Raw genomic sequence first — 21,920 nt, 5'->3', positions numbered from 1 at the left:
AAATAGCTCCTTGTATAAATAGAATCCAAATCTATTTAACTGGTGAAAACTGTATTCTTGCATTGCCTTGTAAGTAAGCAGCATATAGCAAATCATTCGTAAGAATCTTCTGGTTCTTCAACGAATGTCCATATTATTATCTATCACATCATTACTAAACCGGGATGGCATAACCGATCTGCCAAACATTACACTTTCAGTAAACTTCTGGTTTACTTCTACGTTTATCTCCATTTTCTAATCATTGTGTAGTACAATACAATAGTGTCTTGCGTAATACTTCTGATTGAAGATATTCAACATTTCCCTTTACTTATTGTCTCAACATTACTAGATTATAGATCATGTGGTGCAGTCTATTTCCAGTGTGAACATACTTCTGGATGTTACATTTACTAGGGATGTGGGATTCTTTAATTCTCCTCCTCGAGATAATGATACTCCAAGTTCACATTTCTTGAATTTAATCTCACTTTAGAATCAACGACATATCAAATTTAATGTCATGTGTTATATCTTAGATTATTTTGACCTTTGAGACTTGGGAAAGTATACACATTAATGATTTTAAGTTGTATTTCCATAGGAAAGCATGTTTCTCCTCCTCTAGAGCTTCCAATAATCTTGATTACTACAAGACATTGTACTCACAATAATTTTCTTTCATCTTTAGATGAATGAATTATATCATTTCTTCTTTATTACCATCTTTATTTTCTCAACTTCAAAGGAGAGTATGAGTTCTAAAAGGAACTCTTTGGATCTTGACCTTACATCAATAGCTCATTGTTTTTCTGAGTCTCAAGAGACAAAATACAAGTATAAACTTCTTTAATCTATTTTCTCAATTGTAGATGTGTATGCTAGACAATATTACTTGTGTCAAAATATATTTACCAATATATATGCATCATTAAAAATTTCTTCGAGAAATTTTTACTTTTAAATTTAACTTCCAACATAGTTGAGATGTAGTTACAGACTTCAGGTCTTGTTATCTTTAGATGCATAATAGATAATAAGCTTTATATAATCACATTTAAGTTATCGTACTTTTTTTTGGATTGTTCTTCAAAATTTATGGATCTTTTACAGTAAGTTTTAAATTTAAAATTTATATATACGATGATAATAAAATATAAAATTATAGAGATATTTATTATCACAAAATCTTATTATATTAAGATATAAATGACATTTTTATAGCAATTATTTCATTAATAATATTTTACTATTATGCCATTAATAATTTCATATCAATTAGTTTTAAAAAAAACTATCTAAATAAATCAGGTGACATGTGAAAATTAATAAGCCTAATCAAATTTAATTAATCACGATTGGATATTAAAAATGATAGATAAATAATACTTATCTCAATAAGGATGACCTGAAGTGGGGATTGCAGATGGAGATGAAACACTTTTTCTCTCTCAGCTCTTTAAAATATCATGCAAAATCTTTTTTTTTTTAAACAATAGTATATAAACCTGAGAATTTGAAAAACTTTGCTCATGAAATATGGCATCAACATTAGTTGTCAAATTCACCAATAATTAGTCGCGCCATATACATGTACATATAGGTAAACAGGTTAGTATGATGGTATAAACCCAACAAGTTGAATCAAAGCACATGTCTATACAAAATAAAAGAAATAGATGACATATTAAGTGCGGCTTTTTTTAAAAAAAAAATAATTATTTATTTATTTATAACACGTATATAGGGACGGTCTTAACTAACACGTATTTAAGCATGAATCAAAGAAAGAAAGCTCAAAACAATAGCGTGAATCAAAGCTGTAATTTTGACCAAACCAAACCGACGTTTCTCTTATCAATTTCAAGTAAAAATTATCAAGCCCATAAATTCTATAAACATGATTTATTTATCACTTGTTATGAAAACGCATGAGGCAATATGATTAAAGTTTTTGGATATGCACATATGGTTAAGTAACTAACATTAGGATACTATTATTTTTTGTTATAAGTAGAAAAGAAAGAAAAGAATTGGTGTGTCTTATTCCATGAATAATGAGATGGGCAGTTGACAAAAAAATATATCTATATATGAATAATGAGTTTTTTATATATGAAAACAATATAATGGTTTAGTTTGGAGAACAAGTACAAGTAAACCTTGGTGAACAAGTAAATTTATTACTTTCTATATTGTACATTACATAATATACATAACACTTCCTCTTGATGTACATTATATCAAAGTGCTTTCAAAACGCCGTAGATGCCGCCTCGTTAAAAACCTTATCAGGAAAATCCAATGAGAAAAACCATGGTTAAGGGAAATAGAGTGTAACACGTACTGACTTCCCCTCATGTGTACATACGTCGAGCATGTGTACATACGTCGAGATCTATGAGACGGCGTAGTTCGATCAGAAGAACTAATTTCTTGAAAGTAGCAGTGGTTAACGCCTTGGTGAATAAGTCAGCAGAATTGTCACTTGAACGAACTTGTAGGACACGAACATTACCATTCTTCTGCATTGCATGTCTTGATATGATTCATGTTGATTCTTGATAAGACTCATGATCTTAAAGGATTTCGAACGATGTTAGACTTTCATTTTTGAAATTATAACATTCCTTTTAGGTGTCTATCATTTGTGTATTCTTAGTTGTCTCGTTAAAATTTTGTCATGGAAAAACCCAGTAGGATAAAAATCAATAGTACAACCACATATATTATTACATTTCTTCCCCTCGAAACAGTATCTTCAAGATATGCATTCCGAACAAATAGATTTCTTTAAGAAATTGAGCTTAGCAGAATAAACTCTTTTAATTTATACTAGTGGTTTTCCCGAACTACGCCTGGGTTTTCTTATATAAATTTTAGTTTAGTTTAATTTAATCTATTATATTATTTTTTTTTAATATATATATATAATGCATATATTGCGTATATATATATATATATATTGATTTTTACAAAATACAAATTCTAAATGAAGTTTAAATTATTAAAGTGAAAAAGCTAATAATATTGAAAATAGATATTATATGTTTTCTGTTTGTTAGCTATGTTAAAATTTTAAATAAATTTACATGATATTTGATCAAAAACTGTAAAATGTCTAGATGGTATAACTTGGTTATTGATTTGATGAACTATATTTTAACAAACTGATATGTTCAAAACTGTCTTTCTAGCCTTCTTGGGAGATCTCATTTCGATGTTTGATGGTCCTCTCACTGATCGTGCGTTGGGTCGTTCAAAAGGCTCCGTGCTGTTTTCTGCAACTCGAGACTGTGTTTTCTTCACTATTTGGTTAGAGCTATGTAAAGTTCTACGTAGTAGAAGGTATAAACTAATTCTATTAGATGGTGTTCTTGCATAGAAATTTTTATGTTTCTGGAGGTTGCAGGTGTCAAAATTCGTTTGTGGTTCCCATTATCGTTAATTTGTGAACTCTTCTGTTCTGAACTATTGCCCGCCTAGTTGAATTTTTGTAACACCTATTGCAATTAATAAAAGGGTGTGGTCATGAATAACAACACTCGGTCAAACCCGAATTGCGTATGAATATAAAGTTGTGGCCTTGATACCAAGACCTATTGAAAGAAAAGACCAACCATCAAACCTCAGTGATTAAAAATGATAAGATAAGAATGACGTTTAGAGGTGAGCATCATAAAATGGTAGAGAATCTGATGCCGCTAAGAGCTTAGCCTCCAAAAGAGCTCATCTGCATGTGAGAATGAGTTCTTGATGGAAGAACCTGCATTTTAGGCATTCCATTTCAATATCTGAACCCCACCTCTCAGCCAATGATATATCTATTGATGATGATTGGGACTAAAAACTATCTGATATTCGCGTAGCTATGGTTCTATTATTTGCAGATTGATGACCATCTTCCCTTGATGAAGGTTGTGCATACATGTCGCCAGAGGCTGCGAAGTGTTCATTATCGTGAGATTTATTGTTCTTCTGCATAATTATTATAACCAGAGATACTGAAAAGCTTTCTCCATATCAAACATACCTGTAAATACTGATGATATATTGCAAAGGGAGTAGGGTATGAGAGCAGTACTGGCAATACATCTTTAGCTAAGGTCTGTGGGTCTTGGTCTTGTGCTGCCATGATTAGGCTGCAAAATCACACCACGCAAGTGTTTGCTAATCAACCTGAACCATTTCCATTCACATACAAACAGATAAATATAGTACTTACCTAGAGAATCTGTTTTCTTTCCACATTTCTTTTGGTTCTTTTGAAGCCTTGGCTCCAGGTTTTGGGGCTTTGATGATTTTACTCTGGGACAACATCATCTACTATACTTTGGCCTCAGCTGTCGCAGGTGTGTCTTCTACCATATCAGATGTCCATGGCTCCTGCATTTTTTCAGTTACAACCGTTTCTTAAAATCAATAGATTTATAAAATCAAGACGCAAGTGAAACAGTAGATGCTGGCAACTTCCATTAACGTTAATCTCAGAGTTATAAACTCATTTGAAGATTATTACATTGGAAGAAACTTGTGCATTACGTTTTGTGTGTGTTTATGGTTGTTATAGTGGAGCTTCAGTTATAGGTGGTTATCTTGTCAACATATCTAACATAAGGAACTTATGCATAAAATAAATATTTATTGAATGAGAATCTAACATCTGTTGGAAAAGTGCAAGGACATAAAACAAAAAGACATCAAAAGTGTATTATTCTAGTGTTTTCAGTATCGACAGAGATGTTACTTGGATCAATTGCATCTCCTTCTGCAACTCCATAAGCAACATAGCCTCCTCAGTTAACGTCGCAGCTGTTCACAACAGGCGAAACAGATGAGTCTCGTCTGAACTAATTTTCTACAGCGATATGTCTTCAACTCAGAGAAACGGAGCTGAGAAGTTGCCATTAAGAGAGAACAGAGTTTTTTTGGATGAAATTGGAGGATTTGGAGAGGACTCTAAGGAGGTTTATACATACACGAAATTAAGCTTCTCAAGGTGGAATTAAAGAAGCAATGAATAGAAGGTCATGGGATTAGTGGGTCACCCGGAAAGTTGAACAGAGTAATTATATAGTCTCAAATCGGCAAGAAGGATGTGGGAATTCGCCATTTTAATAACCGGAAAGTTGAGCAGAGTAATCTTCTGGTTCTCGTTGAAGCTGTGATTCTCATGTCTGGATGAGGGGTTATTCATACTCGAAGCTCTAGTAAGTTACTCTGGGAATGCAATGAGTCGGATTGAATGCTTGGGAGTGGAGTAATCACGTATAAACAGGAAATAAAGAAGACGACAATCAAACGTCGAGATGTTACGGAGAGTTGATAAGATTTTCAGAACTTTCGTCGGCTAATCTAGAAAGAAGACGACGAACAATCCTAGGAAAATTAAAGGGCCTCAGAGTGTGAAACGCCCAATATGAAATCAGCAAACATTTAACCCATAAAATGATATCTATAACCTGTTTTAGAAGCCCAGCAACGACCCAAAAAAAAAATCGAAAATAGCTAAAGTAGCTGAGGTGACACGTGTCTATTCTCCCCCATGGAGAGAAAAAAAGACTACTTTATTATATAAGAAGACTAGGGCAAACCTGCCCTACGGGCGGGCGAACAAATAAATTAATAATACAAATTGATTTTGAATGTTTGATTTGTTTTTAACTAAAAGTAGAATTGACATTTATAAATTTCTTACAACAGTTACACAATTTATTTTACTATAGACTTAAAAATAAATTATTTTCTTTTAATTTTTATTCTAATTTAACTATAACAATAAGATACAAAAAAATTCGTAAAATTACAGTTGATTGGATTAAGTACAGTGAAGTTATTTTTGCTCTCAATTATATATATTTGTTTCATGAATTAAATTGTTTTTATACATTGTTTCTTAGAACTAATGATATACACGATATAAAAGAAGTAACTTATTCATTATAACTAACACTATTTAAGGATATATAAATAAATAATATGAAAATATCGTTTATATAGTACATGTTTGTTAGAATCTTATAGGTATTATAATTATTATTATACATCAATATAATTGATTAAAATTTTGAAATAAATATAACTGACCTTTTTATCACAAAAATAAATATTACTGACTTAACTTATAAAATATAATCCTTGGAATAAATTTATTATATACGGACTTGTATTGATTATGGTTTATTGTTGAATAAAATTATTTCTTTTGTTTAATAGATATCTCTATATATGCAAAGTTAAATTATGTAAATTGGCTATGATAATGATTTAGCATACATGTATCAGATGTAGATGATAAAGACGTTTGTTACAGAAGACGGTTGCTTGGTGTTAGACAGTTATTACAGAAGACGGTTTATTGTTGAATAGAATTATTTTTTTTTGTTTACTAGAGACTCAAGGCAAGAAATCTGAGAGAAAAAGGAATTAATTGTTCTGCTTCATTGCCTCTTCACAAAACTTCAGATGAGTACTGATGCAGTTCATGAATCTCAAATGCCGTTTTGGATAGGATTTGGCAGAGTTTTCTTAGATCACAATACATGTCCTCGGCTATCCTCACGTAAACCTCATAATCCAGCAGATGACCAGCATCAGCAGCCCGGATATTGGTGAGCTTTGTTATGTCACCATAGAAACTTAACGAAAACAGCTTCGTCCGGGTCAGCAGCAACAGTCATCTCCACACAATACCTAATAGACAGGGTACAATGTTTTAGATACATTGTTATAAAGAAACAACTAAAACCGCTGTGTACCTGAGAACACCAAGGGCATTACTCTGATAGCAGAACATGCATGCAAACGATGAGGAATCCTCTGAAGTTTCCTTGCACACTTGGAGCAAGATATGTAGCACCATACATTTATATGAGTACAGATGACTTTCCCAGGGCAGATACATTCTATGTTATGCAATAATAGATGTTGCAATCATAAACAGAACTTAGAATGATGGTGGAGACAAACCTATTAAAGGTTGTAAGTGAACCTAAGGCTCGGCTGTAATGACAAACTGGCTAAGCTCAGCTATTGTCAATGGCTCAATCTTGAAGCCTCTCAACAATGAAGCTGTTGATGTAGTCCCATTGTCGTTGGTGACCAACCAGCAATGATTAGAGTATCGTGTGAGAGTATGTTCCATATATAATTTTACAGGACGTATAATGATGTAATAAAATATGAACACGATCAGTTCTTAATTGTAAAAGTAGTTCTCAACAAAAACTTATGGGGAATAATGTTACAACAATGATCATATCCCAAGTAAGTAACAAAAACTTCAGGGGAATAATTTTTCTAACGGAGACATGAATAAATTGATCTCCGGTGAAAACTATTAGGTTTGAAAGTTTTATATTATAAACATGGACAACGCGAGAAAAGACTAAAAAACAGAAAACAACAACATAATCAAGCCAGAGTTACCTTCGCGTCCAGAAGGACAGAGGAAATACCTCACCGCCGCGCTTAATATTCATAGCTTCTCAGAACCTAAGCAAACGGACCGCTGCAAATAGGCCAGAAGGACAGAAGAATTATCCATTATGAAGATTGTTTATTAGAAAGCTTATGAATGTGAAGAAAGAACTAATGCATTTCATGGGGTCAAGCATACCTTTTTATAGTTGAAGTTTCTGGCGGAGTCAGTAAACTCTAGGGTTTAATTTTAAATATTTTTGATTTAGAGTTTATGATTTATCCAAGGGTTCAGGGTTTATCCAAGGGTTCAGGGTTTAGTGATTAGGGTTTAGGGTTTAGTGTTATTAAGATTTAGTTTTTAATGTATGATTTAGGGTTAAAAATTTCCATCGGTTTACGGTTTATCCTAGATTTAAGGTTTATAATTTAGGGTTTAGAGTTTAGGATTTAGGGTATAGGATTTAGTATTTTGCTAACGGTTTAACAATATTTATTTATTTATTTTTTGTAACTATTTTTATGTATTTTTATTGTTTTATTTTAAAAATATAATCTTATTTGGAAATTCAATTTTGTTTCCTTTTTTAAAAGGATATCAAATATCAAATAGTCAAACACTATTGGTTAGTGAATCTAGAGGTTCAAATATCAAATACTCAAACCCAAGAATTTCTCTATATTGACGAGAAATTATTGGGTTCACCCCCTAGGATGAACCTCTTGGTTCACCATCCAATAGTGTTTGAGTATTTGATATTTGATATCTTTTAGAAAAGGAAATAAAATTAAATATCCAAATTAGATTATATTTTTAAAATAAAACAGTAAAAATATATAAAAATAGTTACAAAAAAAATTAATTAATATTGTTAAACCGTTAGCAAAATACTAAATCCTATACTCTAAATCCTAAACTCTAAACCCTAAATTATAAACCTTAAATCTAGGATAAACCGTAAACCATTGGGTATAGGATTTAGGGTATAGGATTTAGTATTTTGCTAACGGTTTAACAATATTAATTAATTTATTTTTTGTAACTATTTTTATGTATTTTTATTGTTTTATTTAAAAAATATAATCTTATTTGGAAATTCAATTTTGTTTCTTTTTTTAAAAGGATATCAAATATCAAATACTCAAACACTATTGGTTGGTGAATCTAGAGGTTCACCCTAGGGGGTGAACCCAAGAATTTCTCTATATTGACGAGAAATTATTGGGTTCACCCCCTAGGTGAACCTCTAGGTTCACCATCCAATAGTGTTTGAGTATTTGATATTTGATATCTTTTAGAAAATGAAATAAAATTAAATATCCAAATTAGATTATATTTTTAAAATAAAACAATAAAAATACATAAAAATAGTTACAAAAAATAAATTAATTAATATTTTTAAGTCTTCAGCAAAATACTAAACCCTATACCCTAAATATTAAACCCTAAACCCTAAACGTTAAACCTTAAACTTTGGATAAACTCTAAACCGTTGGAAAATCTTAAACCCAAATCATAAATTAAAAACTAAATTTTAATAACACTAAACCCTAAATCCTAATCACTAAACCCTAAGCCCTTGGGAAAACTCTGAACCCTTGGATAAATCATAAACTCTAAGGTTTAATTTTAAATATTTTTGATTTAGAACAATTAATTCCTCTTTCTCTCAGATTTCTTGCCTTGAGTCTTGCAAAATACTAAATCCTATACCCTAAATCCTAAACTCTAAACCCTAAATTATAAACCTTAAATCTAGGATAAACCGTAAACCATTGGAAAATTTTAAACCCTAAATCATACATTAAAAACTAAATCTTAATAACACTAAACCCTAAACCCTAATCACTAAACCCTAAACCCTTGGATAAACCCTGAACCCTTGGATAAATCATAAACTCTAAATCAAAAATATTTAAAATTAAACCTTAGAGTTTATGATTTATCCAAGGGTTCAGAGTTTACCCAAGGGTTTATGGTTTAGTGATTAGAATTTAGGGTTAGTGTTATTAAAATTTAATTTTTAATGTATGATTTGGGTTTAAGATTTTCCAACGGTTTAGAGTTTATCCAAAGTTTAAGGTTTAACGTTTAGGGTTTAGGGTTTAATATTTAGGGTATAGGGTTTAGTATTTTGCTGAAGACTTAAAAATATTAATTAATTTATTTTTTGTAACTATTTTTATGTATTTTTATTGTTTTATTTTAAAAATATAATCTAATTTGGATATTTAATTTTATTTCATTTTCTAAAAGATATCAAATATCAAATACTCAAACACTATTGGATGGTGAACCTAAAGGTTCACCCTAGGGGGTGAACCCAATAATTTCTCGTCAATATAGAGAAATTCTTGGGTTCACCCCCTAGGGTGAACCTCTAGATTCACCAACCAATAGTGTTTGAGTATTTGATATTTGATATCCTTTTAAAAAAGGAAACAAAATTGAATTTCCAAATAAGATTATATTTTTTAAATAAAACAATAAAAATACATAAAAATAGTTACAAAAAATAAATGAATTAATATTGTTAAACCGTTAGCAAAATACTAAATCCTATACCCTATATCCTAAACTCTAAACCCTAAATTATAAACCTTAAATCTAGGATAAACCGTAAACCATTGGAAAATTTTAAACCTAAATCATACATTAAAAACTAAATCTTAATAACACTAAACCCTAAACCCTAATAACTAAACCCTAAACCCTTGGATAAACCCTGAACCCTTGGATAAATCATAAACTCTAAATCAAAAATATTTAAATTAAACCCTAGAGTTTATGATTTATCCAAGGGTTCAGAGTTTACCCAAGGGTTTAGGGTTTAGTGATTAGGATTTAGGATTTAGGGTTTAGTGTTATTAAAATTTAGTTTTTAATGTATGATTTAGGGTTTAAGATTTTCTAACGGTTTATAGTTTATCCAAAGTTTAAGGTTTAACGTTTAGGTTTAGGGTTTAGTATTTAGGGTTTAGTATTTTGCTGAAGGATTAACAATATTAATTAATTTATTTTTGTAACTATTTTTATGTATTTTATTGTTTTATTTTAAAAATATAATCTAATTTGGATATTTAATTATATTTTCTTTTCTAAAAGATATCAAATATCAAATACTCAAACACTATTGGATAGTGAACCTAGAGGTTCACCCTAAGAATTTCTCTAAACAGAATCATCTAATTAATAAAGGATTAAACATGAAGAAGATATAACTGGAAGCGTTTCAATGTTACAGATGAAGATCAGAAGTCACAGGAGGAAGAAGAGGGGAACCACAGAAGAAAAAAGGGAGACGAACTGTAAAATCCTTTCTGCGTGTAAAACACAGTTAGGGTTCAATCTGTTGGGCTATTGGGATGTCTCGAAAGATAAGAACAGCAGTTTCCTGAGCCCAAACCACAGCGACCAGAGATAAACGAAAAAGCCCAAAACACATGAGAGTTAATGAAACGGTGCGGATTTGAGAGTGTACAGGTGTCGCTATGATAGAAGGTGAATTAGTGACATGTCGTCCTATGTGGATAGGCTGGGAGGGAAGCAAAAGCTTTTTTTATATAATATATATTTATTTAGAGTCTTTAGACTTTTCGTCTATAATTCTCTTTTGACATATACAACATTTTCTGGGTCTATTTGGATTTCAAACCCAATATCTTTTCAAAATATGCATTATGAAAAGATAAGTAATTTGCTGAATAAAACTTTAAATATAGTACTTCAAGACCAAACATATATGAACATCTTAAATAAAATCATTTAGGGATCTTTTTGATAACATCTTATTTTTATATCTCCATTTTGAAATACATAAAGACAATATGGTATAATCTCTTGATAAACAAAGATGTATTGATTAACTTCAAATATTTCATATATCTCATACAACATATTTCGATCCAATAGGTAGAGTTCCCGGGAACATGATTTTGATATCGTCGGTTCTTCAGGGATTCTTTCATTTAAGGATTCTATCTCTTAGGGATTATCAGTTTCCAGTGGGTTGTATAATTGAAGTTCTTCCTTTGTTGTCGGACTTGAAAGTAGTTGCATCTACCATATGAGGTTATATCTCTTCACAATCAATTCCATATTGATCTTTCTTTGAGCAACTACTTATTTTTATCCCACTTGTTTTACACATTTTGGTGTATGGACTACTGGTCCAAATATTTTTCTCTTTCATAAGAGTTTATATATTTATCTATTGCTTCTTTCTGATTTGGCCATTCATTTGTTTGTGTACATTTTTCAATAGAGTTTGTTTCATAATCATCTTTCTCGTTTATCATATCAACTGCTACTTTGCATGCATAAATATCATCGATGTTGATTTGCTTATAAGTTCCATTTTGTTTCATACATGACATAACATATTGAGATCTCTTCATTGTCTCAGGTACCTGAATTATTTTCAGTCATGTTTAAAGTCTCTTTTGGAGATCATTCAAAACTATATTGCTTCATTTTGATCATTATCAATATATGCTCCTTTTCATGTACGAGGTTTTTTATCTTTGGAGCCAATATGTCTACCACGCTGCAGGCGTGACTAGCAGTTTGATATTGTTCTTCTAGAACATATATTCTTATTGGAGCATTTACAGTTGTTATATGTGACTTGATCACTATGTTTGTTTGGGGTCTGCAAATGTGTCTGACAACTGTTTTACTAAGCATTATAATTGAATTATTTTTTGGACTTCTATTTGACATATTCTTTAGTCCGAGGATCAATGATAATTCATTTCAACTTCTTTTTTTTCAGCTATTTATTTTCTCCTCCTTATGTTGAAAATACTAATTTAATTTTAGCATTCACATGGAGCCTTACTTTTATCCTTTGGGGATGGCTCTAGAAATGTAACTATTAATGGAGATTCATACCCAACATATACTCCCAACTCATTAGAAAACTTATCTCAAAGCTCTGTGGTGGAGCAATACACATTCAAAATTCTTAGATGGGAATGTTTGGTTTATGACTCAATACTAGTGATGGGAGAACTATTTATAACTTATTGGCTTAATGAAAATTATGTTGCTCAAAATGTTCACTACTTAAACCAATGAACATGCAATAATTATCAAATACTTATCGTGGACTCACCAATATTACAAAGATGCATAGTGGGAGATCAGTCCACTAACATCTCTTTATTCATGCCAACAACTTCTTTAGGCTGGTGAAAAAACATACTACTATTTTATTTTATGAGCAAGCAACATATGTCAAATCATTCGGAATAATCTTTTTGCATCATTACTGAACAAAAAGAGTCTAACTTGTTTATGCTAAATATTGCCAAATATTTTGTAAACTTCTGGTTTACTATATATATCTCCATTTGACAAATGTTTGTGCAGTACAATCTATAAGAGGGTGTAGAAACTTTTTCAACTATACTTTTACTTCCTTGAGAAATATTTCTGATTTGAAATGAATTTAACATTTCTTTCGCTTAGTGTCTCAGTATAATTTGTCTCAAATTTCTATGGATTTATTTTATGAAGGATTTATCATTCTCAGGTTAGTGTAAATATAATCTTTTAGATGTTTCACTTGATATAAAATGTGAAATTCTTTAACTCTTCCCCTCGAGATGATAATACTATAAGTTTATCAATCTCGAATGAATCTCATTTTTGAATCAACATATCCTAAATGGGTCATGTATTCTTTCTCAGGTCCTTCTAACTTTTGACACTTATAAGAATAAGATGCAATAATGATTTTAAATTGCATTCTTATGTGCAGTAATATTATGTACTCTTCTCGAGCATCATATATATATATATATATATATCCCTTTTTGAACATTCAATACACTTTATACTACCTTGTATTTTACTCACACTAGTTTTCTTTCATCTTTAGATGATTGAATCACATCTCTTCTTTATTACCATTTTATTTTCTCAACTTCAATGAAAGTGTGAGTTCTAAAAAAAAACTCTTTGGATATTGACATTGACTATAACCATATATATATATATATATATATATATCTACATTTATGTATACCACTTCTACTTTCACTTTTTACTAATATTTTTTGTGTGGATTTTCTTTCTCAAAGTGTTAAATTCTCTTTAAGAGAATGAATCATAACCAACTAGACGTGATTTATGATCTTACATCAATAACTCATTGTTTTTCTGAGTCTCAAGTAGACAAGATACAAGTATAAACTTCTTTAATCTCATTTCTTAATCATGTGTCTTTTGGACAACATTACTTGTGTGAAAAATGTATTTTTCAATATATATGCATCATTAAAACTTTTTCGAGAAATTTTTCTTTTAAACTTAACATCCAACATAATTAAAATTTATTTACAGATTTTAGGTCTTGTAATCTTTAGATGCAAAATACATAATGAGCTTTAGGTAATCACATTCAGGTGATCATACCTTTCTTTGGATTGTTTTCTAAAACTTATTGATCTTTACGGTCAAGCATTAAACTTAAAACCCTCGTATATACAATGGTAATAAAATATAATGGTAAAATTAATTCAAATTATATAAAGATATGTAATATAATACGACCTTATTATATGAGGAAATAAATAATATTTCTGTAGTAATTATTTATATGGACTTGATCTTTCTTTTCATTTCATGCTATTTAACAAGGTTTAATGAATAAATCAATTTAGTGAACAATTGTTATATCACATTTCTCAGTTTTCATATAAGTTATTTTTATCTAATCAAATTTCAGTTAACCTTGTATATAATGCATGAAAAAAAATACTTATCTCAATAGGGAGTAGAGCAATCAAGATCGGAGTTCCAGCGCAAGGATAACATCGGAACAGTTTTTACTTCTCAACTGATTAAATCCTTGTAAAACTGAACTAGTCAAGATTTTGCTCATAAAAATATGGCTATCAAGTTAGTAAAACACAATGAACCAAAAATAGATAAATATAGGTATGCTTAAAGTGATAACTATGGCATAACACCAAACCATAGTATAAACCAAATTAAATTACATGGTTACAATACATAATATTACACGTCGGTTTGATTATTAGTTGACCAAATATATATGCAAGCTTAATATTAAACTCTGGTTACTGAATCAAGTGTAAAGATCTATCTACCAAAATTTTATCGAAGGGCAATATCATACTTTCTTTTATTGCATAATCTAAAATGTAAACATGCTTTTATCAATACAAGTAAATCTAATCTCAAAATATTCATTCATATAAACTTTAGTAATTTCAAAGTGAAATGACCAACTAACCAATAGTATCTCATATAAATCATAATTATAAGCACGGTTCTCGTAAAGCTATGTGATTGTCAAATAGTTAATCATATAAACAAACTATACAAACCAAACCAAGCTATTGCGTATTTGCCAATTTCTGTTTTAATAATCCTCAACTCATAGAAGAAAAAATATGCCATCTCATCAAGCAATCAAACAGACGACCAATTATTAGAAATAAACAGATTAATTACAAACGAGTTTATTCAGCCATTCATCTCTTTAATTTCAAAGCTATATTTCGATATGGTCGAGTATAAAAAAGCTAATGAAACAATATGTTAACCAAATATGAATATCGACTAAACAAACCACTTTAACCCAACAAATTTCTAGATCAGTATTTACCAAAGCATAAGAGTAGTAAAGAGGATAATATGCATAACCAAATTAAACGAAATCAATCCACCGCAGATCCACAATTTATGAATCAATAAAGCATTTAAGCAAATTAAACATCACGGTGTGCAAGATTACAAAACTGTCCCAAAAGGGCCAAAACCAACATGAACTAGCATGCCATGAAATTATTTATGCAACCGTTTATGAAACAATTATGACATCTAGATATAACTGAAAATATTGATACGTTCAGCAAGGCATGACTCGATTTAATATTCAAGCATGTTAAATCACATCTAAAGTAAACATACTTATGTCATGTATATGTATTAAAGCAAGAAGAGCATAAACAAATTACGATTGATTAAAGCACAAGTGATACTTAGCTCGATAGAAAAAAAAAAGCAAGGGACGGAGTGGAAGCTATGTCTACTGGGATTTTGAACTTTAATTAACGACTAGATTTTCGTGCTGATAACGTGTTATAAGTAGAAAAGAGAAAAATAGAAATTGATGTGTCTTATTCCATGAATAATGAATTCTTTATATAGGGATACAATAAGAGGGTTTAGCTTGGAGACCAAGTAAAACCTTGATGAAAAAGTAAATCTATTACCTTCTATATTGGACATCACATAATATTCATAACATTTTTGTTAATTTAGCCAACTGTGTTGCTTTTCTTTCACTAGAGAGCCAAATTTTAACCAAATAATCAATTTTCTTAAACTTAACTTGGTACGTTTTTTTCTCTTTTTATAACTTTTTTTCTAAAGAAAGAAATCTTTCGTCTTCATCGAGCTTAGTCCCTCTGGTTTCCGGCATTCTTGCCGGTGCCGTTAGGGACCCATCCTTCTATTTTTGGCTGGTGTTTCATCTTTGATTTAGTGGATCTTTTCTGGTTTTAATGTAGCGGTGTTGGGTTTTTTTGGCGTTCCGGTTTCGTTTGGTGGTCGTTCTTGGTACTGAGGTCATGCATGTCTGGATTTGTGGAGGACAATACCCGGTTTTGTGTTTCCACTTGGCTGTGTGGTACCTATCCATCTCTATGACCCCTTAAGCTTCCGAGATTTTAATCGATGGTGGAAGGGAAAGTGGTGAATCGTTATTGTGAACTGGTTTTGGTAGAGGTTGAACTGCTGGGACCAATGAGTAAGCTCGCTGTTAGAGGACGGTGGCCTTAAAAGGGTCTCCGGCAGTGGCTGATTACGACAACGGGAGGAGACGGACGGGACCGGCTCCAACATCTCCTTTTTCCCTCTCGATGAGTCTTCTTGTCCATAGTGCTTTACCTCAATTTTTTCTTGGTTCCGCTCAGGTTTTGTTTTCGATGGAGCTTGTACAAATCCTTCTTGTGCTTTGTCTTCTCCTCGCTTTCATGGTAGCCTTGGCGGTTCTCGCTTCCGGTGAGTGTGTGCTTGCGGCAGTAGCTCTGGTCGATTGGAGCTAGATTTTCCGGAGATCTTCGTAGTTGGATTATTTTGTGGATTTAGTCCATGTTGAGGTTTTTAAATCGAGTCCATTAGATTTTTTTTTGGAGTTTTGTACTTTTTCTTGGGTTCACCCCCTAGGGTGAACCTTTAGGTTCACCAACCAATAGAAAGTTGTCATTTTAGATCTAGTATCTTTTAATTAAGGAAACAAAATAACTTGCCAAATTATATTATGCTTTTAAAATAAAAAATAAAAAATTAAGTAAATAAAAATAACAATAGTTCTAAAAAAATATTGTTTAAAAAAAATATTTATTTTTAAGATTTAGAGTTTAGTGTTTAAGATTTATAATTTAGAATTTATCCAAATGTTTAGTGTTTTTCCAAGGGTTTAGGGTTTACCTACGGGTTTAGGGTTTACCCAAGGGTTTAGAGTTTACCCAAGGGTTTAAGGTTTTCCCAAGGGTTTAGGGTTTAGGATTAGAGTTTAGGGTTTAGTGTTTTGTTGACAACATGTTTAGTGTTTTTCCAAGGGTTCAGGGGTTTTACCCAAGGATTTAGGGTTTACTTAAGGATTTAGGGTTTAGGATTTGAGTTTAGGGTTTAGTATTAGAGTTTAGGGTTTAGTGTTTTGTTGACAACATTTTTTTTTTGAATTCGTTTTTTATATATTATTTTTATTTATTTTTAAATTTTATTTTGAAAAAATAATATAATTTGCAAGTTATTTGGTTTCCTTAATTAAAGATACTAGATTTAAAATGACAACTTTCTATTGGTTGGTGAATCTAAAGGTTCACCCTAGGGGTGAACCCAAGAATAACTCTATATATAAGATGCTGGTGACCTTCCTGTGATGCCACATGGGATTCCAGGTCAGAAAGTCGAAGACTGGTGTGAAACGTGTCTCGTTAAACAAACAGCATCGTTTCATTTATTTTCGTTCCCATTCCGTTTGGGCTTTGTTATTATTTGTCTTCAGAAAGCCCACTTTTTGAGTGTAGGTCCATAAGCTTGGAAGGCGTTGTTTTGATTCTATGGTTCGGTCTCTCCCACTATTTCTCTTTAACTATTTGTCTTACAAATTTCTGAATCCTCTCAAAAACCGAAGCGACATCTGCCCTAGATCTAGAAATCATCATAAATTCCATCTGTTTTAAATGTTTTACGTTCCTAATTCTCATCTCTTTGTCAACGCGAAGATTTATGTTCCTTAAATTATTTGGATCATGTATTTATCCTTCGGATCAATTCGTCTTCCGAGCATCATTCTCTCCGTAATCTCCTTCGAGAAAAGGAGTTGGGAAGGGGGATATGATTTCTGGATGGAATTGAGTGAATGACGTCTTACTGTAGAGAGCCCAAGTACATCTCTCTTCTTCTTGAAGATTACTTCGATTGTCTCTACAACTCCAAAGAGGTACCCTACTACTTCCTTATTCTCCTCTTTCCTGGTCTTCTTTTAGTTGAAGATTGATTTCGTTGTGATTGTTACATTATGGTACAAGCCATTGTTTCCAGATTTAAGAAAACGCTAGACCAAACTGATGAATCATGTCTAGATCACGGGGTAATTCAAAAATCTGTACTTTTTAATTTGTACTTAACAGAAAACTTTGGAGAGGTCAAAGTTCAATTCACGTTGGTTATGTGGCTCAGATCTCTCCTATCCTTGATTCGACACACACAGAAGGTGTGATTGGTGAGACTGAGTGCTAGCCATAGAACTCTAAATCTGAGGTTCGGTCTTTAGAGAAACGTGTTACACTGTTGCAGGAATAAAACAGCAAATAGAGGAGATTCATCATCATCTGCAAAATGGTAAGTCTGGAAGAAGCCACACAAAAAACAAAAACATGCAATGGTGTTTAGCCATGAGATCAAGAAAAGACAATAGGTTTTATGGGTTTCAATAACCTGCAAAGATGTTTTTGTTTCTTTATGTTTGGTAACTCTTATGGTGCATGTAGATTTGAACAGAGCAGGAGTTCCTTTACTCGAGATGGAATCTTAACTTGATACGAGAAGTGGGATCGGAGGCACGTAATACACCAGTGAGATGCAATGGATTGTGAGTGAGTAACAGGAATATCCAAGAAGGCTCTCTCCACTGCGATTTTAACATCTCAGTCCGTCCAATTGTTCAAGTTAAGTTTGGCACCAAGGTCAACAAGTTCCTTTCTTTCTTTGTCGTCTTTTATATTCTGAGTCTAGCCAGTGAAGAGATATGATCAACTCATTCTTTTTTCATTCTACTACATCTGGTTTATGATCCAAATTTCTGTTGGTTCATATGTGGAAATTAAGAATTTGAGTGCATTTCAGCAATTGACAAGAAACTGAAGTAACAACGGGAACAGTTTATTAGGGAGAGAAACCGTTTCCTTTCTTCCCTGTAAAGTAATAGGAACTGCAACCACTGCAGCGAACTGCTTTCAGAGCTCGCTCTTCCTGATATTGACAACCTGGAAATGCCCAATTTGTCAAAACTTGAAAACATTCTGAGAACGAAGCACCACGGCAGGAAATGTGGGATATATCGCCAGTTCATGGTGGGACATTGTCATGGCTACGGAAATGTACTTCGAAGATTCTTAAGTTGTCCCCAATAAAAATGGCAGAAACAACAGCTACTCTGAGTTTTACTGACCAAGAAACTCAGTCTGCTGAGCAAGCTAACGTGAACAGTGGGCCATCAACTATGCTTCAGGTCCAATCTGAAAGTGACATCAGAGAAGTTGAAGTCGCCAATGCAAACTCAGACGGTGATCACAGCAAAATCAACAGCAAGGCTCAAGAAGTTGATGTAGATTCTTTGTCTATTATAGCTGCTGATGGTCTATCACGCATAAGAGGGAAAGCCAGAGTCAGAAGAACGCGCTCTGTCAAAGCTGTTGTTGAAGACGCTAAAACCATCTATAGAGAATCTATACAACTTAATGAGCCCGTTGATTTAACAGAAAATGTTGAGGACACTGCTAAAGGAAATGATAAAAGCACTGGTGAACCTGGTCGTTCTGAGAAAGGAGATTCAAAGAATGGACGGAAACGTGAACGTATGGGTTCTTGAGAAAGATATCTGAAACAAGGTATTGAAAAAAAGGGATAGTGGATTAGAAGAAATAATATGTTAATATGGGCAAATTTAAGAAGATTGAATCAAATTTAATGGAAGTGAGTAGGAGTTTAATGGAGAAGGAGATGGAGTTGTGCAGTCTGAGACGTGAAATAGAGAAAGTAGAAACATCAAAGCAGAAGCCATAGAAACTGTGCTAACCAGTGTAAGTGTTGTATCATAACCAAAATAAAAATTATCAATCAACTAATAAAAAATTCAGCTAATGTACTTTAACAATTACATTGTTTTGTTATTGAACAGTTTTTTAAAAAAAACTAAAACATTCTATATAATAAATAATTTACAATATAATAAAATAACAAAAATAAAAGTTCAACACATATTTTAGCCATTCCATCTTTCAAATATCACATAAGTAACATAATCCATAATTTTGAGTTTGAGATTTTCTCTTAGTGCACATAGAAAATTAAGTTTTCATTTGTTATTTATTATATTGTAAAAAATATATGTTCTCTTCAAATGTTTAAATATTCAAAAATTTATTTCTTTTGGAGATAAATTTCATCTGGGATGAAATTATTTACGTTCTCTTCAAATGAATAATTTAAATTCAATTAGATGCTTTAATAAATATAATATACATATAGAACAATAAAAGATTTATAGAATCTTTACGTATGTCTACATATAAGTATGTATTAAAATATAAATTAATGATATTTCAAGCAAAATATTTATAATTAATCAAAATATTTTACTCCAATTTATCAAATATTATATAAAAGTTGACAATATCATTATAAAAACTAAAAGTTCAAAAATAGTATAAGATAATAAAATTATAAGGACTAAAGTGATAACAATAAAAATTAACAATGTTATTTGAAAAACAGATAATTGCAAGGACTTAAACATAAGAAACTTCAAATATGAGATTTTGTACATTATAACTTCAAATATGAAGTTTCACTGTAGAAAGTTTCAAATTTTAAAATTTTGAACTTGCTTTTATAGCATGTAAAAATATATATATGAAGTTTTGAAATTGCTATTGGAGATGTTCTTAACACGAAACAATTGGTTTTGATTCATACTCCATTATATGTTCGCTTCGGTTTAAAATGTCTTTTCTTAACAAATTGTACAATCAATGAAGTTCTTGCTTTAGTCGATAATGTTTGGCGATAAAAATATTTAACCGATAACGCGGATATTCATTATTTCGACACAAAATAATGAAAAAATAAATAACATATATATAGTAAAAGTCTATAAATTAATACTCGGCAAATGAATAGATACAATAATTAATAAATTTTACTGGTCTTGAATTGGACATATATAAAATATAACTTAATTCGATAAAATAATAATAACATAACTATTATATATAACTTTTATATAAACATAAACAAATCATCTCTTAAAAAAATGTATTCATCTTTCATATTTTTTTTCAATTTCAATATTTAGATTTTTTCATTGAATTACAGATAAAAGATATTTATATACTATCATCAAATTCAACACACATTATATATCAAATAATTTAATAAAGTAGATAAAACTTAACTAATATATAGTATCATAAAGTTAATTTTTTGTTTTTGAACAACATAATCAACTATTGTAAAACAGGCAAAATATATCTTATCACATATAATCACTCCTCACCTAATACTTTATAAAAGACAAAAATCATTATCATACACATCTCTTGCAAATGAAAACTTAAAACACAAACCAAAAAATCATACAAAAATAATAACCTAGATCACAAGTAAAGTACATCCCGTCCGTAGGACGGGCCGATCCTAGTATTTTATAAAAAATGCGCAGACCGGCCCCTATCATAATATACAATTAGTAAACACAGAGTACAAATAGATATGCAAGACTTATTATAAACACTAAAAGTATTGATCATAACTAAATAAATGATCTTTTAGAAATATGTAAAACTAAGATAAAGTTATACTTGAATTGTACATAAATTTTTTTATATAATCAGAATAGTTAATCTTTTAAGCTAAAGAATTAAAATATTATCTTCACATCAAATTTTCAAGGAAACCGGCTAAATTTAATAAGATTTTTAAAATCTTAAAAATAAAGTATAGAATAAACGAACATATAACTTCTACACACCAACATTCTTGAAAACTTTAAATTTTATAATACATTTCTCTTGAAAAAAACTCATAGACTACGTTCTAAAATAAGATACAATTCTATAGCTTCGTACATCACATATAAATCATAACCCGCGCTCGGCCCTAGTTAAGAATAAAAAACGATCTTGGAGTTTGCAAGAAGTGTTTAAAAGGTTCGATACCACTCTAGTGACAGTAAAAAGTTCTGCCGGTCCAG

The 21,920-nt window shown here is 31.0% G+C and overlaps 1 protein-coding gene across 13 annotated transcripts; it reads left to right on the top strand.

The window, feature by feature from the left end:
* Positions 1–17,519: 17,519 nt before the first annotated feature.
* Positions 17,520–19,810, top strand: LOC106445084 (protein CROWDED NUCLEI 1). Of its 13 annotated transcripts, none has more exons than XM_013886574.3 (3): positions 17,520–17,888; positions 18,079–18,161; positions 18,245–19,810. In XM_013886574.3, the coding sequence occupies exon 3, from the start codon at positions 18,996–18,998 to the stop codon at positions 19,536–19,538; it is 543 nt and encodes a 180-aa protein (XP_013742028.2). In that variant the 5' UTR covers positions 17,520–17,888; positions 18,079–18,161; positions 18,245–18,995; the 3' UTR covers positions 19,539–19,810. The 13 variants fall into 13 exon arrangements, with proteins under 13 accessions (XP_013742028.2, XP_013742027.2, XP_048614619.1 ...); XM_013886573.3 differs by having other exon boundaries at positions 18,079–18,170; XM_048758662.1 differs by having other exon boundaries at positions 18,079–18,289; positions 18,439–19,810.
* Positions 19,811–21,920: the final 2,110 nt, after the last annotated feature.

The sequence above is a fragment of the Brassica napus genome, chromosome C5 (genome assembly GCF_020379485.1).
Source record: "Brassica napus cultivar Da-Ae chromosome C5, Da-Ae, whole genome shotgun sequence".
Classification (NCBI taxonomy): Eukaryota; Viridiplantae; Streptophyta; class Magnoliopsida; order Brassicales; family Brassicaceae; genus Brassica; species Brassica napus.
Note: the sequence above shows the minus strand (reverse complement) of the source record. Positions and strands in the feature narration are given on the sequence as shown.